Source organism: Vipera ursinii (assembly GCF_947247035.1).
Source record: "Vipera ursinii genome assembly, chromosome: 2".
NCBI lineage: Eukaryota > Metazoa > Chordata > Lepidosauria > Squamata > Viperidae > Vipera > Vipera ursinii.
The window spans coordinates 115,135,498-115,156,810 of record NC_139513.1 but is presented as its reverse complement, the minus strand read 5'-3'; the positions used below and the strand labels follow the sequence as shown (position 1 = coordinate 115,156,810).

Here is a 21,313-nt window from a genome sequence, read left to right as displayed (position 1 = left end):
TGGCATGTGTTGGGGTGTAGGTGTGGTGTAGGTTATGTTTATTGGCTGTGGTTTAGCACCCTGGTATATACAGTAAGTTGCAGCTTCTGGTTTAGCCTTTGGCAAACATGGGCTATTGCAATTGATTCAATAAACCATGATTAAACCTTCTATAACTTGCCATGCCTTCTAACATTGTTACACCTTACTCTGCACATAATACTCACTTTAAGGTCATCCAGATTAGATGGAAGAGGACCTGGTTTGAGGGATGAAATGCAAGTTGGCCCAGAAAAGGTTCCCTTCACTGGAGAAAGAGGATTATTGGTGATTGTCGTAGGGGAAGAGCCTGAGATTTTAGGCTCGTTTGGTTGCCTGGGAAAAAAAAACAGAGCAACATTTGTTACTGTGATTCTTCTTTTGTTTCTAAATCATTGCCAATGTACCAGTTTTGATCCTAGTTTTATTATTCATTCACTATCATTTTTCTGAGATTTCAGTACAAAATAGTAGTACTTTGGCAGAATTTCAAACCAAGAGATGCTTTGTCCCAGAACAGGCTTGTAGGGCTCATGTTAAAAGGATTATTTCAAGGTCTTCAAGTTAGAGAAGAATATATATCTCCTTCATTCCCAGTGTGCAAGCTGCACACTCAGCAGCCTTAGTAGGAATATTTGAAACATGCAAGCAGTGGTGGGATTCAGCCAGTTTGCACCACTTTGGCAGAAGAGGTAGCTAATTTTTGGTTCCCCAGGCCCAGAATGGACTTCTGGAAGTGGCATCCATACAGAGAACCGGTTGTTCACATATTTGAATCCCACCATTGCATCCAACTCTAATAAAGGAGGCTAATCAGCCACACCATCAAATGGTGACATAGCTCTGTTACGAATGGAAGACAGAAAACATTTCCACCAGCTACTCACTTTAGCTGAGAGGAATGTGACCCAGGGTAATTGAACTGCTGCTGGTGCCGATGCTGCTGTTGTTGACTAAGTATCTGAAGCTGCAAGAAGAGCTGTTGTTGTTGCAGTAGCCTGGCGTAGGCAGAGTCCATGGGAGGAGGAGACTTCTCTGCCTTCTGGTCTGGTGGAATGTATTGGTGATACTTTAGCTTCTTCACTTTGGGCTTCATCTCCTTAGGTTTTTTATGGCGATTCTTCCCATCACTTGAGGATTTTGACTGTGTATTCCACGCAAAAAATATCAGGAAGGTCAGTTAGATCCCAAAGCTTTTGACTGGCCTATCTAATTAACCCATATCTTGCTAAGTCTGAATTCTCTGGAGGACTGCCACTGATGTTCAGTACCCTCAAAAGCCTTTGAGCTTCAAAATCATGGGTGAAAAATATAAGACAAAAGTCACTTTTCCTCCTTTTATATGCAGTTCAGAGCATAAAACAACTGGCATCAGTTTTGAGGACCATGCTCACATGGTATTAGGTGCACATTCCTTTCAAATATTCTGATTTTCTACCTGCTGCCATTTAAGAAGAAATGGGAAATAATCCCATTCAAAATGGCAAAGGACCCTTGCATTTTGGTGCAGGTGTTTAGTATAACATTTAAAAATCGAAGTACAGTTAAATAGCTAAATCTGAACTTCCTAACTCAAATCCGTCAGCTTCATAAATGAGAGCAGGGCAAAAAGGATGCATCTATAGAACACTAACTGCCATCCCTGCCTTTCTGATTAATTACTCCACTTAATTAATTATGCAAAATTGCCTTAGTACCCATATTTGTGTGCTGTAATTTCAGAAATATTCCTTTTACTTTTAAACCAGCATTTGTCTTTCAGAGCAACCATGGTTATGGTTTAGTTGCTCAACACTTGTCAGCCCCCCTCCTTTTGCCTAAATGATGAACGATAGTAGCGTACCTTTACAGATGTAGTAATAGAAATAGGAGGTGTCTGCTGCCCATTGAGCTGTTTTGGACTCTCTGGCTGGCTATTTTGCAGAGATGAGGAATCAGTCGTATCATTTTCAGAACTATGGGAATGACCCTGCAAACCAAACGAAACCAAACAAAACAAACCCATTGAAAATACATGTGACAATTATACCATCAATGTAGGTAACTTCATGATGATAGTTTCATGAAGATTGGTGCAGGCAGGAAATTTATGAAGGCATATATAAATGAGCTACACTAGTTGGATTGACGGCTGGTTACCTTGCCTTTGTTCCATTAAGCAGCAATTTGTTGTTGCTTATTAGCACGTAGGACATATCCAAATACAGAATAAAACATAATACATGACACAACAGAACCATATATAAAAGTGGAATATGAGAAACAGATGAAATAAAAAGGATAAACTAAGAAATAAAATATTAGGTTACTGAGTCATCTCTACCAATTACCCCAATCAGACCCACATATGTAGATCCCAACTAAACTGTTTTATTCAGATAAAGGGCTGTGTTGTGTGGGATTTTTTTCAGTTCTCCCCACACATGAAATATGTAGTTCTAATATGAGGGTCCTAATAGTTTGTCTGATATGTGATCCAAGATGCCAGCCTCTCTCTTTCTTATATAGTTGATACCCAGATAACATGTGTGCTATATCTTCTATAGCTGGAGTTCTGCAAATACAAATATGTTCAATATAAGGGACTTGATGAAACTATCCATGTTTAACCATTATACCTAGCAGCTCAAATCTTACATGTGTACGCTGAATCTTACTTCCTTGAGAGGACACTTTTATTTGGTAATTCTCCATGCAGCATATCACATGGATTATGTATCATTTTAGAAACTCTCTGTACTATTAGGAAAATCCTCATGGTGAGTCTTGCATCAAAATTAAACTAGAAGTAAAGTGGTCTGAAGTTTATGTAGATATGCACAACCACCTGTGAAAGTGATGAGGTGTGCTGTGGAAGTCTAACCATCTTTTAGCTTGCATATGGTTAAGCAAATCCAGGCTGCTAAGTGATTCACATGTGCAAGTGTATGTACAAAAACAACATTTTTGGGATTTTCACCATAATCAATACTTTTTGCAGTTGACTTTGGATGGCCTGTTAAACTATTCCTATAAGCATATTTGCATACAAAGACCAATCACATTTATCAGCCTGGTGTTATTAGGAAACCAAATGGACGATCATTGGGCTCCCTGCCATAAGTGCTTGGAAAATGGAGATGCCCCATGCCAAGTACACTGTGTAACAAAGCTGTTGGAATGAAGAAGAGCAGCATTAGCCAAGAATATGTCGTGTTCAGGTTAACAGTGGCTTGGGATCCTTTGCAGGACACCCCCATGTTTTATATAATCACCAAAGGCTGACCTCATGGATGACTTCCTCCGCAGGCTTGGAGGATTTTGGAGAATTTTAACATGTATTGCACCTTTACACCCATATCTTGATTGTATTTGCCTGAGTAAGAACAAATTATTTCTCTTCTCACGGTTAGAATCAATTAGCTAATTCTGAATGCTATTTTAGAATGAAGGCAAATTACGAAAATATATAGCAATGGGGCTGATGAGAAATATCCTTACTACACTGTCTGTAAGGTATCTTCCCCCCCACAAATCAGACCTAAAGAGTACTGATAAAGGGAATACAGATATTTACTGTGCACTGTCCCAAATGAAGATAAGATCTCCTTTGTGTTAAGCTCTACTCTTGGTGACTTTGTGGACATTTCTGTGTGGTTTCCTAGCAGCAATATGGAAGTAGTTTTGCCATTGACTTTTTCCAGGAAGTTTTTCCATTTCCTAGTCATCAACATCCCTGACGTCCCCATATAGAATCCCATTTGAATATTAACCAGATCTTTCCTTAGCTTTTTGAGATCATCCAAGACTGCCAGCAAAGGTCATAAGCTGTAAAATAATTTGAGATGATGGGCCAATAATTCAGAAAAATGGGCAACACAACTTTTCACATAAGAAGAAGCAATAGATTATACAATCTAATTAGTTCTTTCAATGAGATGGTAAATTGAATGAAATTTTGATTCTCCTACTACTAAGCAAGACAAATTCCAAACCTGGTGTGATTGAACAGAATATTCACAACTCTCTGCAGTCTATCCTGCAGGTGATAAAATATCTAATAAAGTATCTAAGAATAGCTTTGTCATATCAGTTCAATTTTAGTCAGCAAGTACAAGTAAAAGTCATGCTGACATGCAATCCATGATAACTCATGTTGCATGACAGGCTACTAACCCCTTCTACTTAGCTAAACACAAATTCAGGCAATACAGCTAAAATTCAAACATTAAAAATGATTATTTGACCAAGCGTGTACAAGAACCTGTATATTCTACCAAAATTAGAGCAAAGCAAACTTATAGAAGTCATATATCAACCTAACAGTCTAGCTTGCAACTGTTATATACTTTATAGCCACTTCATGTTTTTTTTTCTTCTCAGCAAAACTGTCTTAATTAATTTGAGGCTTTTAGGCTGTCTTTAACCCAGAGAAAATAGAAAGTTGTAGCTACAAGTACAGTTTTTTGTCACACTAAACTGGAGAGGGAGAAATATTGCCTTCTGCGTGCACACCTTGCATATTAAAATACATAATAAATAACCAAAGAATGAAATTAGCATGATGACCATAGTAATGTGGTGATAAACCCTTACCATGGTTATAAAGAGAAGAGAGACAGGAAACTCAGGAAAGTGTAATGGAAAGCTAATAACCATGTACTACTAACTCAGCCTCTTCTGCACTGTGGTACTTACTATGTGGCAAACCAGTCATCTGAAGGCTCTGTCATCACAGAGAAAGGGAAAGTGAGATCACTCTAGACTCATTATACTGTCAAAGCTTAGAATGTTCCAGGTCAATAGCACTACTGCAGTGTACAAAGCTGTCTACAGATTGGGTCCAACAATTCCAGGTTCATTTTTTGTTAAGCCCGATAGGATCCAGTTATTTTCCTCAAATTGCCCTTCAAGATTTTTCCCTGTTTTACCTCAACATTCTCTTAAAAAGCTGTCTCTGAAGGTGAGAGGCATTTTTTTTTCTCACACAAGACCGCTGGGGCCAAAGATGCTTACACAGAATGACTTTATTTAAAGAGGCATGATACATTCTTGAGGTATACTTCAAAACAGGTGCTAAGCCAGGGGTCTTCAAACTTGACTGTTTTATGACTTGTGGACTTCAACTCCCAGAATTCCTCAGCCAGTGTGCCTGGCTTAGGAATTCTGGGAGTTGAAGTCCACAAGTCATAAAAGGGTAAAATCTGAAGACCCCTGCTCTAAGCTATGAAATCTCTAAGTCAAAGGTTAACTATTACCAAACCTTCAAACCTCATTTTCTCAAACAGTCCCCATAGTTTTTTGCTTTCACACCAATCTAAGAATAATACTCCTGAAAGGGTATTTTTTTGAATAGCCTGTTATTTGAAACACCCACACCAAATATTATTTTACCTGAGTTGTCCCAGATACTGAAGGAAATGTTGCTTCAGATATTTTGATTCTTGCTGCTAATTCTGTAGACCCCTGAGAATCCTCACTTTTAACTTGCTCTGGGGACATCCCATCATTGCTGCTATCTTCTTCAAAAGCAAAGGCATCTGAAGATTTAGTGAAGTTTCCTTGGGTACCTAGGCAAATAGATGAACTCAGTAATAGGTTATCATGACTTAGTTGTGAATGGCAATGGGTATCCAATGTTTTTATAAGAAAGAAAAATTGTAACTAGGAAATGTTTGTACTTAGTATTACAATATATATATAGCATCAACAGAGGCCCCTCATTATTTGAGGGAAGATGTTTCATTTTAACATAAAAATGAGAACCACAAAACTGTGAATAACCAGAACTTGAATCCATGGGAATTGAGGGGTTAGGTTCCAAAGCCTTTAGTTGTCATTTTCCTTCCATACAGCATGTCCTGTCTTGTCCTTCCACTGATATCATCCTCACAGTATACCTCTTGGCAGATCTGACTCCACATAACGTCCCTAGTAAGCTGGCTTCCTTCTTTAGAAAACTTGCTTGACTGATAATGGAAGAAGTAGCTACAGTTGTCTCCTGTGACTTGCACAGGTTTTTCTACTATGTGCAACCCTTGTGATCTCAGCGGAGGGCCTTCTTGATGACACAGCTAAACATGAGTACTGTGCAGATGCTTCACTCGTGAAAGACCCATCCAGCAAGATCACAAAAGAGCCAATTTCACAGCTCACAGCAAACTCTAGTGGCCATGTGTTATAAAACTATGATGATCTGCACCAGCACAATCAAGAGGATACGCTCTCAAGATTATGAAAGAGCCACACAATGCAGAGAAACCAAGTATGAGTCACATGATGCAACTGAGATACTACCACCATCATCAGCTGAGTAAATCACTGCAGAGAAGAAGGTCTGTTGCCACAAAAAATCCATTTGAAGCCTCACAACCAGGCTGATTCACCCAAACCTACAATAATTAGGAAGTACACTGCCCAGATGATCTACTTGTATCCTTAAAAAAATTACCATACATGTAAATTTGATATATACATTTTAAATGTAACATGTATTACAAGGATGTGTGCAAAATGGTAGACCATTTTGCACAAGTCATGTTAAAAAAAAAAAGACCAAAACTGCATATAGGACCATTACGTATATACTATATCCTGATCTCTATTTAGCAATCATTGATACGCAAAACTGCAATGGCAAAGTCTTATCCAGTTATAGACCAGTAATAAAACAAATCAAAATAAAATATAAATAACTAATCCCTCCCCACCCCCCAAAAAATTCCAAGAACTTCAAAACAAAGCAATGGTCAACCAGTGATGATACTCAGTTGATGAAAACCATCACTGTAAATTGATAGAGACTGAATTAATAGAGACTGAGCTTCATAATTGCAAGATAAAATTTATTTCAGAAAAATACTCTGATCTGGCTATAAAACTCAGTGTATATTTCATCATCACATATATGCAGATAAAATTGTGCTGAATACACAAGTTATAAACTTAGACTGCTAGAATATCTATCAAGTGTGGGTTTTTTTAGCAGACCTTGTATGTATATATTCAAGATATTTTTTAGAGCAATAAGGGCCATTATTTTCTATTCTGGGTTTTTGAAAGATAGTTTTGATCTAATGAAGGTATTATAATATTTAATTTGTACACAATTTGTTCCCATGTAAGTTACTAAACACCTAATGAGAAGGAAGGACTCACTGGAGAAGAGCCTAATGCTGGGAAAGGTTGAGGGCAAGAGAAGAAAGGGATGACAGAGAATGAGGTGGCTGGATGGAGTCACTAAAGCAGTAGGCATGAGCTTAAATGGACTCCAGAAGATGGTAGAGGACAGGAAGGCCTGGAGGAACATTGTCCATGGGGTCACGATGGGTCGGACACGACTTCGCAACTAACAACAACAACAAAGTTGCTAAACCACCCCCATCAATTCCTATATAACTTTTCTGGGCCAAAAGCTACACTGGACCTTGAAATCTCATGCTGGATCATCACTGCAAAAATGGTGTGTCTAGGACAAAAGCTAAATCTGATTTCATTAATTTATACTTCACCTTAATTGAAATAAAATACAATTATTCTATGATCATGTCATTTTTTTCTTTTGTAGAAAAAGAGATTGGACAGACATTTATCTGGAATGGTATAGGGTCTCCTGCTTGAGCAGGGAGTTGGACTAGAAGACTTTGGAAGGATGGAAGGATGAGTCAACTTTGAACTGTTCCAGAATTGAACTCCTGGAAGTCATCAGAATTAGCCTGCAATACTGCATTGTAACCACTGCAGCACAACGGCTCTGCAACAGCTGTCGATTGTTACTGAAGATGAGTCAAGACAGGATTTCATCCCATATTCAACACAAATTGGGTTCAGCATAATGGGCCATAATGAACTTTTGGAAGTTGCTGCCAACCATACACTAACACAAGCACCCTCTTTAGATTCAGATCCTTTTTTTTCTCCAGAATTTCACAGCTCTGAAGAATGCAACTGCTATCTATTCTTTCAGAACAAATTATTCCTCTCCTGTCAGTTTGTTTTTTAAAAAATGGATAGAAATGTTGGCAAAAAAAGAGTTCATCCAGGGAGAGAAAACATATTCAAGGAAGTCCTGAAGACTGTGTTGCCCAATAGATAAACTCTGGTCAACAAACATCAAAATTCTAGAATGCCCCCTTTGTTTGAAATGTAGTATCTAGCAATTTCCTTAGAGGAACACAATGAGGAGACTTTTTGCGTTGTTGGTTTTGCTTCCTCAAGACTCAGTGTGACTCCTGCCAGATGCTGCTTCTCTGCCACTCAGCAGACCTCAGGAGTTCTGGAAAGTGTTCCCATGCAATATCCCGTCATCTAGCAGGCAAAAGCGCTTGACCCTTGGCTTCTACTGATAAGTAAAGTGCTGGGAAAGACAGGCTCTATCACAAAGGCTGGAAGACAGTGGAAGAAAAGAAGATTCCTTCTATGCCCTGTAATCTTTGCAGGGCCGAGTCTGGCTTTGATCAAGTGTCTTCCTGCTTAGCTAGCAAACAGATATCTTGGATTTGGAGGGGACATGCCAACAAGGAATAAACCATTCAGGAATACTTAAGTTCTGGTAGATCTTCAACACGCATCCATGCTCCTTCAGAGGAGTCACTCAAAAGGCAACCCCATAGGAGTTTCTCCATTATAGTAGAACGTGCCTTCCTCCTATGGTGTGCCAGGTACAAAAGTGTACCTGAACCATTGCCAATTAAAACCAGCGTACCTGAACAGGTACCTATTAAAATTACCTTTGATGGCCTCTTTCACAGCTGAGTCAATGGGAATGATATTCTTCTCCACCAGCTCCAGAGGTCCTGGTCTAAGAGCAATTTTTTCATTCAGATTGTCTGCAAGACGGGCTCGTTTTAGTTTCATCTGACTAGTTTTAATGGATTCTTCTGCAGTTGAATCTGTCAGGTAAGTGGTAAAAATTATTAAGTCTTGTACCAAGTCTCTTTTTTCTTTTCCTGCTTAGAAAAAGCTCAACAAGCACAGCATGCTCTATGTTACTTCAGAACAGTTTCTATAAAGAGGAAATATGCAGGTCCTTATACATGGATGAAATTGTAACAAAAAGCATTTAACCAGAACACATTTGAGTTTCACATTGTACTATATCATAAAGTGGCGTGTTTGTAGCCTAGTGTGATATGTCAACAAGGCCAGTCAGTAAATTGTAACTTACTTTTGGAAAGGAAATCATGGTTTCAAACTATGGCTAGGGATTGGCTTATTGATTGTTAGAAATCAATATTAGTAATATTCACACCATCATAATGATTTATTCAACCTCATGGTTTATTTGCTTTATTCCTGGCTTGTTCAACAAAGCTTGATTAAAATAAACTCTAGCAAGCATGACAAGTCATATGCAACAAAAATAATTACACTGACTACATTAAGTAGTAGGTACCAGCATCACAGAATCACGGAATGTAACAGTTGGAAAGGACTTTCTTTCAGGGTTGGTTTAATATACAAAAAGTATTGTATATGGCTTCCAACTAATATTCTTCTCCATTCATGGGAGCATTTCCCACCACCTCTATCTCGATAGACTAGGACTCAATATGAGTGAGTTCTTCATAGTGTAAATAGACTAGAGTTAATGGGCTTTGTGTATATCATATCTGGATAAAATCATTTATATGCCCCCATTTTTTAAAAAAAACCACATCTCCTAAGCTAAAAGAGAAATGAAAAACTTTTGGACAAGTGGATAAAAGACACCATCCATAGATGGAATGGCACATAGTTGGAGGAAATATTAAGACTTAATTTACTTATTAAATAGACTTTTTTCACAATGGAGTGCAACTCAGCCCCTCTTACCTTGAACAATGTGCATATCAAACAGTTCAGAATGCTCAGGTCTGTTTCGTATCTTGTGCTTTAAATAATCTTCAGTCTGTAGAACATAAGAACAGAGATTATTACCTCGCTAGCTTAGCTTAAAAGTATTAGGCATTGCATGATAATAAGGATACTCTACTGTTTTACCAGACACTCCCTATTTTGCTCTAGATAAACGTGGCCTGCTTACAACAATTTCTAATCTGGATACCAAATTTTTGCCAGTTAGATTTGGATCTGTTAAAGGCCTCCATTAATATATCTTACAACACAAATTACTGATAGCTAATACAATGGCCTGATAACACAAAACAACAATCTAGAACATGTACTGTATTAAATTCAAAACAGTTCAGTTGTTCTTGTTAACATAAACTGCAACTGTCTACATTCTACAACATACACTTGGACTAAAGCAAATTCTGTGGCTTCATTTAAATAAATTGCAGGTGCTGCTTTTTGTCCATGTAACTACTGCTGCATTTGTTTGAATTAATAAAAAGATTCATACAGACCTCCCATCAAACTACCATTCTCTAGCTACCTAAGAAATATACTAATGTAAATTTCTCACTCAGTATTTTCAATAAAGCACCCAATACTTTCAATAAAGGCCGAGAATGTATTTGTGAGTCTATTTTGGCTTTCCGAATGGATCCAGTTTAGATCTTTTGACTCATATAATTCTTTTTTTCTTCTAGGCAACCAGCCAGTAGAAGCTTTTGAAGAGACAGTGAGATATTAACCTATGTCTGAACATACACAGCACTTCAAAGATACTTCAGACTGCTTGAAGTCTCCCAAGCACATTAATTTTTCACAATGGGCTATAGATCCTTCCTTACATTAGCCATGCATTTTTGCAAGACACTCATGTAAAGTAATGTAATCTCCCCCATCATCCTCTTGGCATCATTCTGAACTGATAAAATGGAGCCAATCATTTGGTTCCCCTGTCTGCATGAGATCCAGTCATGTATTAAGTAGATCCTACTGTTCCACGAACAGAGAAATAACACACATGCTGTGTTATGGGGGCTATAAGTAAAAAAGAATGTGCTTAGAATGTGGTATGGCAGCCTAACTCTGGGGTTTTATCCTGATAGGCTCAGTCTTCCAATCTTCTGAGATCATAAAATGAGGACCCAGATTGTTGGGGCTAATATGCTGACATTGCAAACCATCCAGAGAGTGCTGTAAAACACTATGGGCACTATATATGTTTATTACTATTACTATTGCTAGTTCCTAAGTATTTCAAACCAATGGACATTTAGGCTCTTACAAAGCTTCTCTATGCTATTGGCCTCTAAGCTGCATTATTTATGGTGGTAGATAGTTTTCAAGGACTGTCATGTTCCATAAATTAGAAATATAGGACATTGAACCTATAGTCACAAACAAAGCTTTTCCAGTGAGATTATAGTTCTTCTAATACATTTTTAAAGGCCTAGTTGGTCTAGATCTCTTAAAAAGAACTTGTTCCGTGCAGACAAAGACATCCATGTTATCGTGTCACATCTGCAATGAGAAATGGAATCTTGTCTGAACAAAAGAAGAACTGTGTCTATCAGGCAAATCACAGACAGCATGGAGTGAACATCATCCTGTTGGTACTGTTGGAGAGCAGGTGATACTTTGGTCTTTGAAAATAGGAGAACCTACACCAGTAGGAGTGGGAGGACAAGTTGAATTGCCAGTAAACAAAAGAAAATCCTTAATCCAATGTACATGAGACAAACCTTTTTTTTTTCTAAACAATTTATTTGCAAGTGGGCAGTACCAACCCTGCTGCAGTACTGGTGTTTCCATCATCAGCTACTGAACAAGTCAATCTCTTTTCATAATAAGATCTGGCTTAACCAATGAGCATGTGTGTAGCAAAATAAACGTGAGAATATATTGCATTTTTTTCAGCTCTTCCCTTTTGGCTTTTCCACTAGCTTTAACAATGCCTAATCCCACTGCAAGGGCTGTTGCCAACAAGACACGGAGCACGGGTGGTCACCAGCTCAAAGGAACCTTATATGATCATAAGAACTAAAGGGCAATGTGGTCCATGGCAAGCAAAAGGATCAAGGTTTCCTTCTGGGATTTCCCCACTACCCTCATGGCTTGCACGATCAAAAGTGTAGTGAACTTGAATACACTTTCCAGCTTCCAGAGTGCAAATATTCAGTTTCCTACAGCTATGTGCCACTGCCTAAGCTGAATATCCCATCGATGTGTTTAGCACTGTTGTCTTCATTGAGACATGTCATTAAGCTTTTTTTTTCAGTCACAGATCCGCAGAGGGTTTTTCTGAGCCCTAAAAAGATTGTTATCTGAGGTGAATCTACCCACTCAAATGCCTGCTCAATGTTACCTTGGTTCTCTCCAAGCTCTTCTTTTGCTCATGGAAGGGAGAAGGGCTTTTCAGCGCTGCAAACAGGAAGAGGCAGAAGCCTAGTGAGTTCAATGTGCACATGGGGCATACAGTCAGCTTCACATTCTTCATAATAATAACAATAATAATCACAACAACAACAGTGACATCTACAATCCTATGGAAGTCACTCGTCTTTATCATAAATCGGGCAGTGGCGTGAAAAATGGTGGAGGGTGGAGCTGAGCAAAGAGACAGAAGTCGTCTAAGCAGGAGACCCTCTGGTGGTGGATATCTTGAGGTGAGGGAGGTTAACACAGAAGCACAGCTTGTCCAGGATCTGGACATTTTCTCTGAAAAAGTCTAAGAGGTGCACTTAATAATCTTGCACATTAATTCTAAATATAGTTACGGTAGGTCATGCTTCTCAGATTGGGGTGGAGAATTCAGCATGATCAGTCAGAGAAGATCTAGCTGCAAACTGCCAATGAGTTTCTCCCTTTAACAAAACTTGAGCTATATTTCATCACATGATATCAGCACTTAAGGAATCAATAAAAGGAAAAATGTGTTCTCTCTTATTTTATTTTTTTCAGTTTTATAGGGCTACTACAGTTATCCATTACATTCCAATTTTCCCAGTTGTGTTTCTTTTATGAACCATTTTAGCATACTTATTGTAGCAGGCAGATTAAAAACAATCTTAAAAAGCCAACAACAAAATATACTGGAAAAAATGCCAAATTATTATAATTCTATATTATATCATCCATGGCCTCTTGGGACCACCAAGTTGCCCTGAATCAATGGAAGAAGGCAGATTTGGGTAATGTTTTTTTGAAACTATTTTATTTGTCTGCTAGCACTGAACAGCAACTATGTATTTATGCAAGAGAAGAGACAGGGAAATTGTAGTGCGTGAGACAAAAATTGCTTTCTCAATTTCCCCAGTACCGAGTAGCCAATCATCTCCTCTTCTCTGCAGGTCCTTCACATGGAATCCAATTCCGATTATGCTATAATGCAGTTCGGGGGGCAGGGGGGGTTTCAACTTTGGCAACTTTGAAATGTGCGGAATTCATTTCCCAGCACCACGATCACCACTGGCTGGGGAATTCTGGGTGTTGAAGTCCACAACTCTTGAAGTTGTCAGGTTGAAAAACAGTGCCATAGTATGAAATAATCTTAAGGCTACTGTAAGGCATTTGGAATGTTGAAATGAGCAGAAAAGTGGAGTATAAATTCAACAATACATTTCAAAAATAAGTTAATTGCTGGAAGGGGCACTTTAACAATATCTGCTTTTCTAACTCCCATCTCTTCTGAATTCAGATAAAATATTTTGCTTGCTTCTAATTCTCCCGCCCCTCAACTCTTGCTGAAACTCTTTTTGCTATCCTGTAGCCTAGGAAAAGTGAGCAGGGGTGAAACTCACTAGAGTTAACAGGCAACAAGCCAGCTCTAATTGTCTGTTTTCTTCCAAACAGGCTACAGTAAAAACAAAAAGTTCCCTTCTGTTTTGCATGGAACCAGCCAGTGTGTTTTGGGGTTTGTGTGTGTTTTCTTCACAGTTTATCTTTTTTTTTTAAATTTGCAAAGAGCTCTGGGACAATGATCCCATTTCACTTAAGCAGGCAGACAAGCCAGCATGCAGATTGCCAGCTCCTATTTTTTTTTTTTTGCCCCCTTGGTCCTTGTTTATGCTGGGAAAGGAACTATACTGAAATGGAAGTTCACACAAACAGTGAGATGGAGAGAGGGCTTGTGCAATTGCAAGAGACTGAATATAAGGTTTAATTATTAGGGAGCTCATTTTATGCCAGATCTGACACTCAATCTAATAATCTCATTGGAGATAGAGAAGGAAAAGAGAGAGAGAGAGAGAGAGATTGAGATAGAAATATTTCCCAATTTTCATTTTTAAAATTTAATTTCAAAATGAGAAAATAGAAGGCAAGAATCTTAAACTTGGCAAACTGTACAGACTAGAAGCTAAATAGATGCCAATCAAGTGGTCCAGTCTGGCTTTTTGAAGCATCAGTGAATTTTTCATAAGGAAATCTTTCTTCCCCATAAACTTGTTCTGGGAACTGTTTTTCATCAAGTGGGAGGCTGCCCCTATATTTTAAGAGACTTAGAGAAGGTGCGTTGGCACATACGTCTTGACTGACTTCAATGTCAAAGTTTGCAGACAAAATTCGCCCCCCCTTTTTTAGTAAGTGTCAAATTATTGTTTGCTTTCTTTGTACAATTTGTGATAAGGCATTCAGTCAATCTGTGCAATGAGAAAATAAAGGCAATACTTTTTTTTTAATTTCACAAGCACGGGTTTGTTTTTTTTTAACTTTCTTTCTCTAGAAAAAAAATAAGAGAGTAAAAACTGCTTTTAATCAATGATTTATCCAATCTTCACATGCCAGTTATGGCTTCTCTGTTTCAAATGAATATGTTGTCAGAGAAGTGAGTAATTCTGCACTGATGTATCGGACAAGCTACTTTATTATTTATCTCCTACACTTAAGTGGACTCAGGAGATAAATGTATCCAATATACACTCAAAAAACAAACAGCAACTCTACAAAAACTAAACAAATAAGAAAAAGAGTGCAATAAAAAAAGCATAGAGAACAACTTCCAATGCCACAGTTACCAGCTGAAAAAAGATTAGTGAGAAAAGGCAGAATAAGTTGTAAAAATGATCAGTACCAACTTTGCTAATCTAAAACCTCCCTTCTCCTTTGAGATGCTTTAGAACAGGGGTGTCAAATTGCCGGCCCGCGGGCCAGATCCATCATAGCAAAACCGTGCCCACCCCACTGCTGGCAATGGGGAAAAAGTCACGATAGGTCACGACATGTCACGTGACATTGCAAGTTTGACACCCCTGCTTTAGAACAAATATACCTGTCCAGAGGTGTGATGTGAGCTAAGGAAGAGACGAAAATGTTTTGAAGAATAGAATTTAGGCAAATACATTTTTTTAAAAAATGTACTGTACCAATGAATCAAATTACAACACTAATCAAATCATTCTCTCCAGTTATGAGTTTTGCCAGTGTAATGTGTTGCAAGGAATGGAGAGAGAAAAGTCACAGAGAAAAAGGAAACATTTTTTATAACGTAAATACTGACAGGAAATGAGGAAGAAGGCTGAATAACATGACTGATACTTCTACTCTTCCTCTATGTGGGTTTTCCAGGGATCTCCTGTCCAAATTCATACCACTTAGTATCAGCCGCTATTTCCAACCATTTTGGGTAGCCATTTCCCTGCCTACTCTGTAGAAATCGTCACTGAACGAAGAAGTAAATAATCAGATTAATAAGGTAATTGACTTGCCATAATAGATGACTATGATTTAAAATGAACTACTGTAAAGGCTGTTTCAGATTTTTCCTGATCCACTTTTTTTTTTTTTGCAGAAAACAAACAAACAAACTGACCAAAGACGTGTGGCATAAATCTATTTATCTTGTATATGGCTAGCTAAATCTAACAAAACCCACGTCTTATTTCGTGGCTGCTCTCCTATCTGCTTTTTGTAAAACCTAGCTAAATAAATCTGTTGCTCTTCAGTGGGTTGTAAAGGATATTGCCAAGCTCTGTCTTCTCGAGGAAGATACATTTTGGATTAGGAAGGACAGGGAGATAAAGATTTCTCTCTCGGTATGGTGAACATCTGGGAAGTGGTTCAGATCTCTTTGCCTGAGAGCATAACCTACAACTATTATTCTTGCTTCTAGTTCCCCATCACTTTCTTCCTTCTTCTCTTTGTGACCAAAAAACGCCTTTCGGGAGGTGAACTAGCAAATTTTATGGGGTGTCAGAGCATCCCTTGACAGTTGGCAAACACCAATGACACCTCATTTTTGTGGAACACGCCAGTTTGGCCTGATAGTGGGATAGGAATAAAACTGTCAAGAACTTTGGGCCACGCATTGCATAAACAGTCTGTGAGGATCCACTCAGAAGTGATTACATGCCGTACCTGTCCTACCGATACTGAAATGCCCTATGAAACTGCCAAGCTGCTGCATGCGCCATTTGCAGGGAAGTGACAGATGATCCATGCCAAATACATAGAACGGTTGGCAGGTTGTGACTCAAGAGGAAAGCAATAGCAGAGCTAACAACCACATGCTAAACCCAAAGCCTTTTGCAGAAATTGTGTGTGTGTGGCTGAGAGTTAGGGTGATCCAGCAGATAGAGTGTTTGGGCTGGGAGACCTGGATTCAGATCCTAGTTTGACCATGGACTCACTGGGTGGCCTTGGGCAAGGTGTTATCTCTCTCAGTCTCAGTTTCCCCATCTGCAAAAAATTGGAATAATCATGACCTAATGACCTACCTTAAGAGGGGTTGTTTTGCAAGGCATCCCAAACCTGGCAACAAATTAATACAATCTAATCTACCACACCTATAATCCCCACTGATCCCAGGGCTCTTTAGAATTCTTAGAAAAGCACAAGTTAAAGTTTTATACCTTATTTTAATTATCACAGCAGCAATAGCTCTTGGCAATTATTATTTTTTTTAAAAAAAAAATCCCAAGTACGATTTACAGGGAAACCCCTTCTACTAGCTTATCATCAGAGCAGAAAATAGGAGTACAACCCTCTCAGGATGAGGAGTAGAGAAAAAAGAACTTTCTGCAGGATCCAATCTGGCTAGGTCACCGGGACCCGAAGCTTTTGGAATCATGCTGGAGCCTATCCTCAGGGAGTTTCTCTGTGCGCTCTGGTCTGTTCTGTGCATTGATGGCTGGCTATTGGGGTGTTGATAGCCAGCTATCAACACCCCAACCTACATCTAAAAAGCTACACAACAGCCACCAAACAAATACCACACACAGAATAGCCCAGAGCATACAGAGAAGTTCCCTGAGGAAGGGTTCCAGCATGAGTCCCGGTGACCGACCCAGATTGGATCCAGTAACATTATCCTGGGATACCTATATTTGCCTTCATTTATGAAAGATCTTTCTATACAGAACTCTTTTTCCATCCCTCCCCTGAGAAAAAGTTGATTTCTGCAAGGGTACTGCATAGCTCTAGACTGGAGATGCTAAAGCAGTGCACCTGTAGAAGCCATACCCTGCTCTGAATCAGTAATTATCCTGTTGAAATGCTCCAGGGACTGGGTGAGGGGGGGGGATGGTGGGGGTGGGGGACATGGCAGACCTCAACCAAGGATTCCTGTGGATACAGTAATGGTAGGGAGAACAAAACGAAGTACTTACGTGGCATGATGCCTTGGTTGGCAAGCTGCTCTCGGCTTCTTCGTTGCTGCAGCCGTAACTGTAAAACTGGGAGAGAGTGCATCTTTCAGAAGTGAACTCTAACTTCTGCCCAAATAACCACAAACTTTTCATTTGTTCAGATTTTCCACTCTACAACTACAAAGGAAGGGTGAAGAAAGCCGAGGGAATGCAAGCAACAGCTATTCTTTCTCTGACAAAGTGTGAATGGGATTTACTAGACTGAAATTCTAACTAGATCACTGAGAGATAACATAATGTGTTGTGCATGTATCTTATTTAGAAATCAGTAAGTTTTATTCCTGTGTAAGTGAGATTGCAGCCTTAAGCTACTATTGAAGGATGCTACGAAAAGAACTTCTTCTTCTTCTTCTTCTTCTTCTTCTTCTTCTTCTTCTTCTTCTTCTTCTTCTTCTTCTTCTTCTTCTTCTTCTTCTTCTTCTTCTCCTCCTCCTCCTCCTCCTCCTCCTGTTCCTATTCCTATTCCTATTCCTCCTCTCCTTCCTTCCTTCCTTCCTTCCTTCCTTCCTTCCTTCCTTCCTTCCTTCCTTCCTTCCTTCTCCTTTTTTTAGGCTTTTGAAGAAAAGTAATGGATGTAGCTAAAACAGAGAGGCTGTCTAGGAAGGTATGGCCAATCTTACAGAGAAGGCCTGCCTGTAACTATAAATAATTGAATAATTTTGAAACTTCTGACATTTATGAAGTCCAGCTTGTTCTCCCTTTCATTTGTGAGTAAAGTCCACTCATAGGGTCTGGAAATGCCTTTCTTTCTTTTACTTCCACTCACAATGGATAACCAGGTACATCTGGCATAACATAACCTTATCTTGAAGGACAAAAGGTGAACACCATCACCTTAGCTTGCATTGTCTTTCCAAAATCCATTTGGGTCTTTCATAATTATCATGGTTCAAAATTCAAATCACTAAATTTGTTTCCAAATTGAAAATCAAGTTCAATGACATTTTGGACTTCTGACATTTTAAAAATTAGGAGAAATGATGCTGTAGACCAGAGAGAATGTTAAGTAAAGAAATCGTATTTTGTCTGCTACAGGAAGATGTGATACATTCAGCTGCATGTCAAAGAAGCAAGTATGAATCAATTTACATATTACAAATATTATGCAGAAATCTTTCAAAATTGCTCAACATGCTGATGAGTCTGTACTGATTTGCAATCCAAAACATAGTTACTAGAGAGTAAGCTTGACAAAGGGCAGTAGGAGTCAACATCCACAATATTGCAACAGAAGATGAACCATCAGTCAAGACTAGGAAAGAATGAATCTGTCAATCCCACTTATTCCTACCTGAGCATTTTCAAACATCTTATATCCTTTTCATCCTGTTCATGAAGAAATCAGCCCTTTTTGGAAAGTTCTTATCCAAAACTCATTAGAATAAAATCTTGCCGATTTGTATTTACCAAATACAATTCAGTCAAGTAAAAATGAAATATTCAAAGCCTTTGCCACTTCACTTCTACGTTATATATTTTTTTCCAAATCTAAAATACTGTCTTTCCTGTATATCAAAAAATCTGAGATTACAATATTGATAAGATGTTATAACAGAAAAATTACTAAACCAAAATGAGTAGATAATGCTGCCACGGGGTATAATTTCAATTCACCTCATATATTCAGCTCAGCATAAACTCAGCTGAAGACAAATGACACATGCTTTATTAAATTTTCCCTATAATAATTTTTGAAACAATTTTCTTAGAAACTTGTATAATATATAACCTTCTCTTTTTCCAAGTAATATTCATTCATGATGTTGTTCTTTCACTTTAGCGAAATCAGTTTTTATCCTTTAACCTTTAAAAAACAACTGTAATATCAACAAATAGATGAAACTCTGTTAAGTATTTTTTTTGCTGTAATTACATACAGAACATCCATTATACTTATCAGAACATCCATTATTTTGGTGAAGAAATTCATTAATGCCTCAGGCAGGAGAAAGTATCTGAACTTTTAAATCATGGCAGAACTGTTAAGGGAATGGAGTTTTGCCTTCTTGACAGGGACTAGTTCTTATTAGTATGGAACTGGGGGGAAAAAACCTTGCCATTTCCACAAATAATCTCCAAGAAATGAGCCCTAGAGACAAATGGCTTCCTCGGGGCACCAGCAACCTCTTGAAAAGCTCTCATGATTTGTTTATGCCTGCTCAAGCTTAGCACTGCAGAGGGATTAAAACATCTGTTTGCATGCTGCTTTAATCAAGACTAGACAAGGAACTTGCCCACTTCAGAGATGTCATTTCAGCAGGAGAACATGGGAGGAAAGAGATAGAGAACTGGGGGAGGCAGCCGCCAAAGACCTGGGCATTGAGAAAGCGTGGCCTGTTTCATATGGTCTTAGGAACCAGATGCAAAGCTTTGACACCACAAATACTTAACTGCACATATGCCAAAATACTTCCCATTTACAACAAAGCTCAAAAGCTCCAATCCTGGAAAAAAATATTAGATTAGTTGCTGGAGTCCTATAATTCATCTACATTCTTTAATTTGAATGATATGAATGCTTGATCTGCATCAACAAATAACCAGTGGAACAGCTTGCCATCAGAAGTTGTGGGTGCTTCATCACTTGTCTGAAATGGTATAGGGTCTTCTGCTTGAGCAGGGGGTTGGACTAGAAGACCTCCAAGATCCCTTCCAGCTTTATTCTGATTAATTGATCTTCAGCACATATGTATGGGAGGGAAAGGGAGTCATTTCCAGAAGTTTCAGAGGAATTTTTTTCCCCATAGAATGCCAGAAAATTAGAACTACGGAGATTCAGAATGTCTCAAACACGTTTTCTCTTTTTTAATAAAAAGAGTTGCTATATAGCCATAGACAATTACTAATTTTCAAAGCAGAATATTAATTATTTCCTAATTGGGTATATACTAGTCTTTCTTTCTTTCTTTCTTTCTTTCTTTCTTTCTTTCTTTCTTTCTTTCTTTCTTTCTTTCTTTCTTTCTTTCTTTCTTTCTTTCTTCACTCATTAGGATGTCCTTGTGATAACAATGGGATTTTTTTTGGAAAGATTTCTTTATTCTTTACCTTTCAACTACAGCATAAACCATGACAAGGAGGGTTCAACTAATCATTAGCTAATATAATATTTAAATACTCATATATTATAAAAATCAACACCAACACCAAAATGTTCATACACAAGTCCAAATTGAAGCCACTTTTGTCTTATGTATAATGCAATTGGTATTATGAATATTTTGTTCTTTTTTTTAATAAAAAGTATCTGTGACTGTGAGATAGAATTTACAGTGAATCATTCATCTGCAAAAATTTTGACTTATTGTTTCTGTTCATTTACAATCCAAGTGCTATTCCACTAATAGATACATCTGCTGAGAAACGGTGCAATCATTCCATTTAGTTTTAGAGATACTTCATCTCTATCTTCCAAATGATGGTTTGAACAAGGACTGAGCTAATTTGCCATCATCACTGGTTAGTTGCAGAACCAGTAGACGAAGGATGAAATATGCAAAACTATTTAGCTAGAACAATGAACAAGATAGGCCATCAATCTAGCCTATGTTTACAAGACATGAGCTCTCCATGGAAGTTAACATAACCCTGCAAATACACAGATGGAGGCACTTTGCCAAAAAGCCTATGTAGCCTAAGACAGCCTTCTGTCTCAGTAAGACAGAGGATGGCACTCCCTCCTTTAAGCATATTCAAAAATTGGCTTAGACTGGCAGTTATGCCCTGAAGTCTCCTCCCTGCCCTTAAGGGCAGCAGAGCACCCAGCGAGGCATAGTCTAACTCATTCAACACACACGCATACTTCCAATTCCCAGTTTCAGAAAATTGTTCCATACTCTCGA

At 38.4% G+C, this 21,313-nt stretch overlaps 1 protein-coding gene across 1 annotated transcript in view; it reads right to left on the bottom strand.

The window, feature by feature from the left end:
- The window catches only part of MYOCD (myocardin), a gene marked incomplete at its 5' end in the record, with an annotated part of 132,397 nt that overhangs the window by 7,600 nt on the left and 103,484 nt on the right, over nucleotides 1–21,313 (bottom strand). The window contains 8 exons of the mRNA XM_083354408.1: nucleotides 207–354; nucleotides 906–1,162; nucleotides 1,862–1,987; nucleotides 5,392–5,567; nucleotides 8,727–8,888; nucleotides 9,811–9,886; nucleotides 12,197–12,252; nucleotides 17,436–17,501. Coding sequence (XP_083210534.1) covers nucleotides 207–354; nucleotides 906–1,162; nucleotides 1,862–1,987; nucleotides 5,392–5,567; nucleotides 8,727–8,888; nucleotides 9,811–9,886; nucleotides 12,197–12,252; nucleotides 17,436–17,501 — 1,067 coding nt within the window. The remainder of the gene's footprint in view (nucleotides 1–206; nucleotides 355–905; nucleotides 1,163–1,861; nucleotides 1,988–5,391; nucleotides 5,568–8,726; nucleotides 8,889–9,810; nucleotides 9,887–12,196; nucleotides 12,253–17,435; nucleotides 17,502–21,313) is intronic.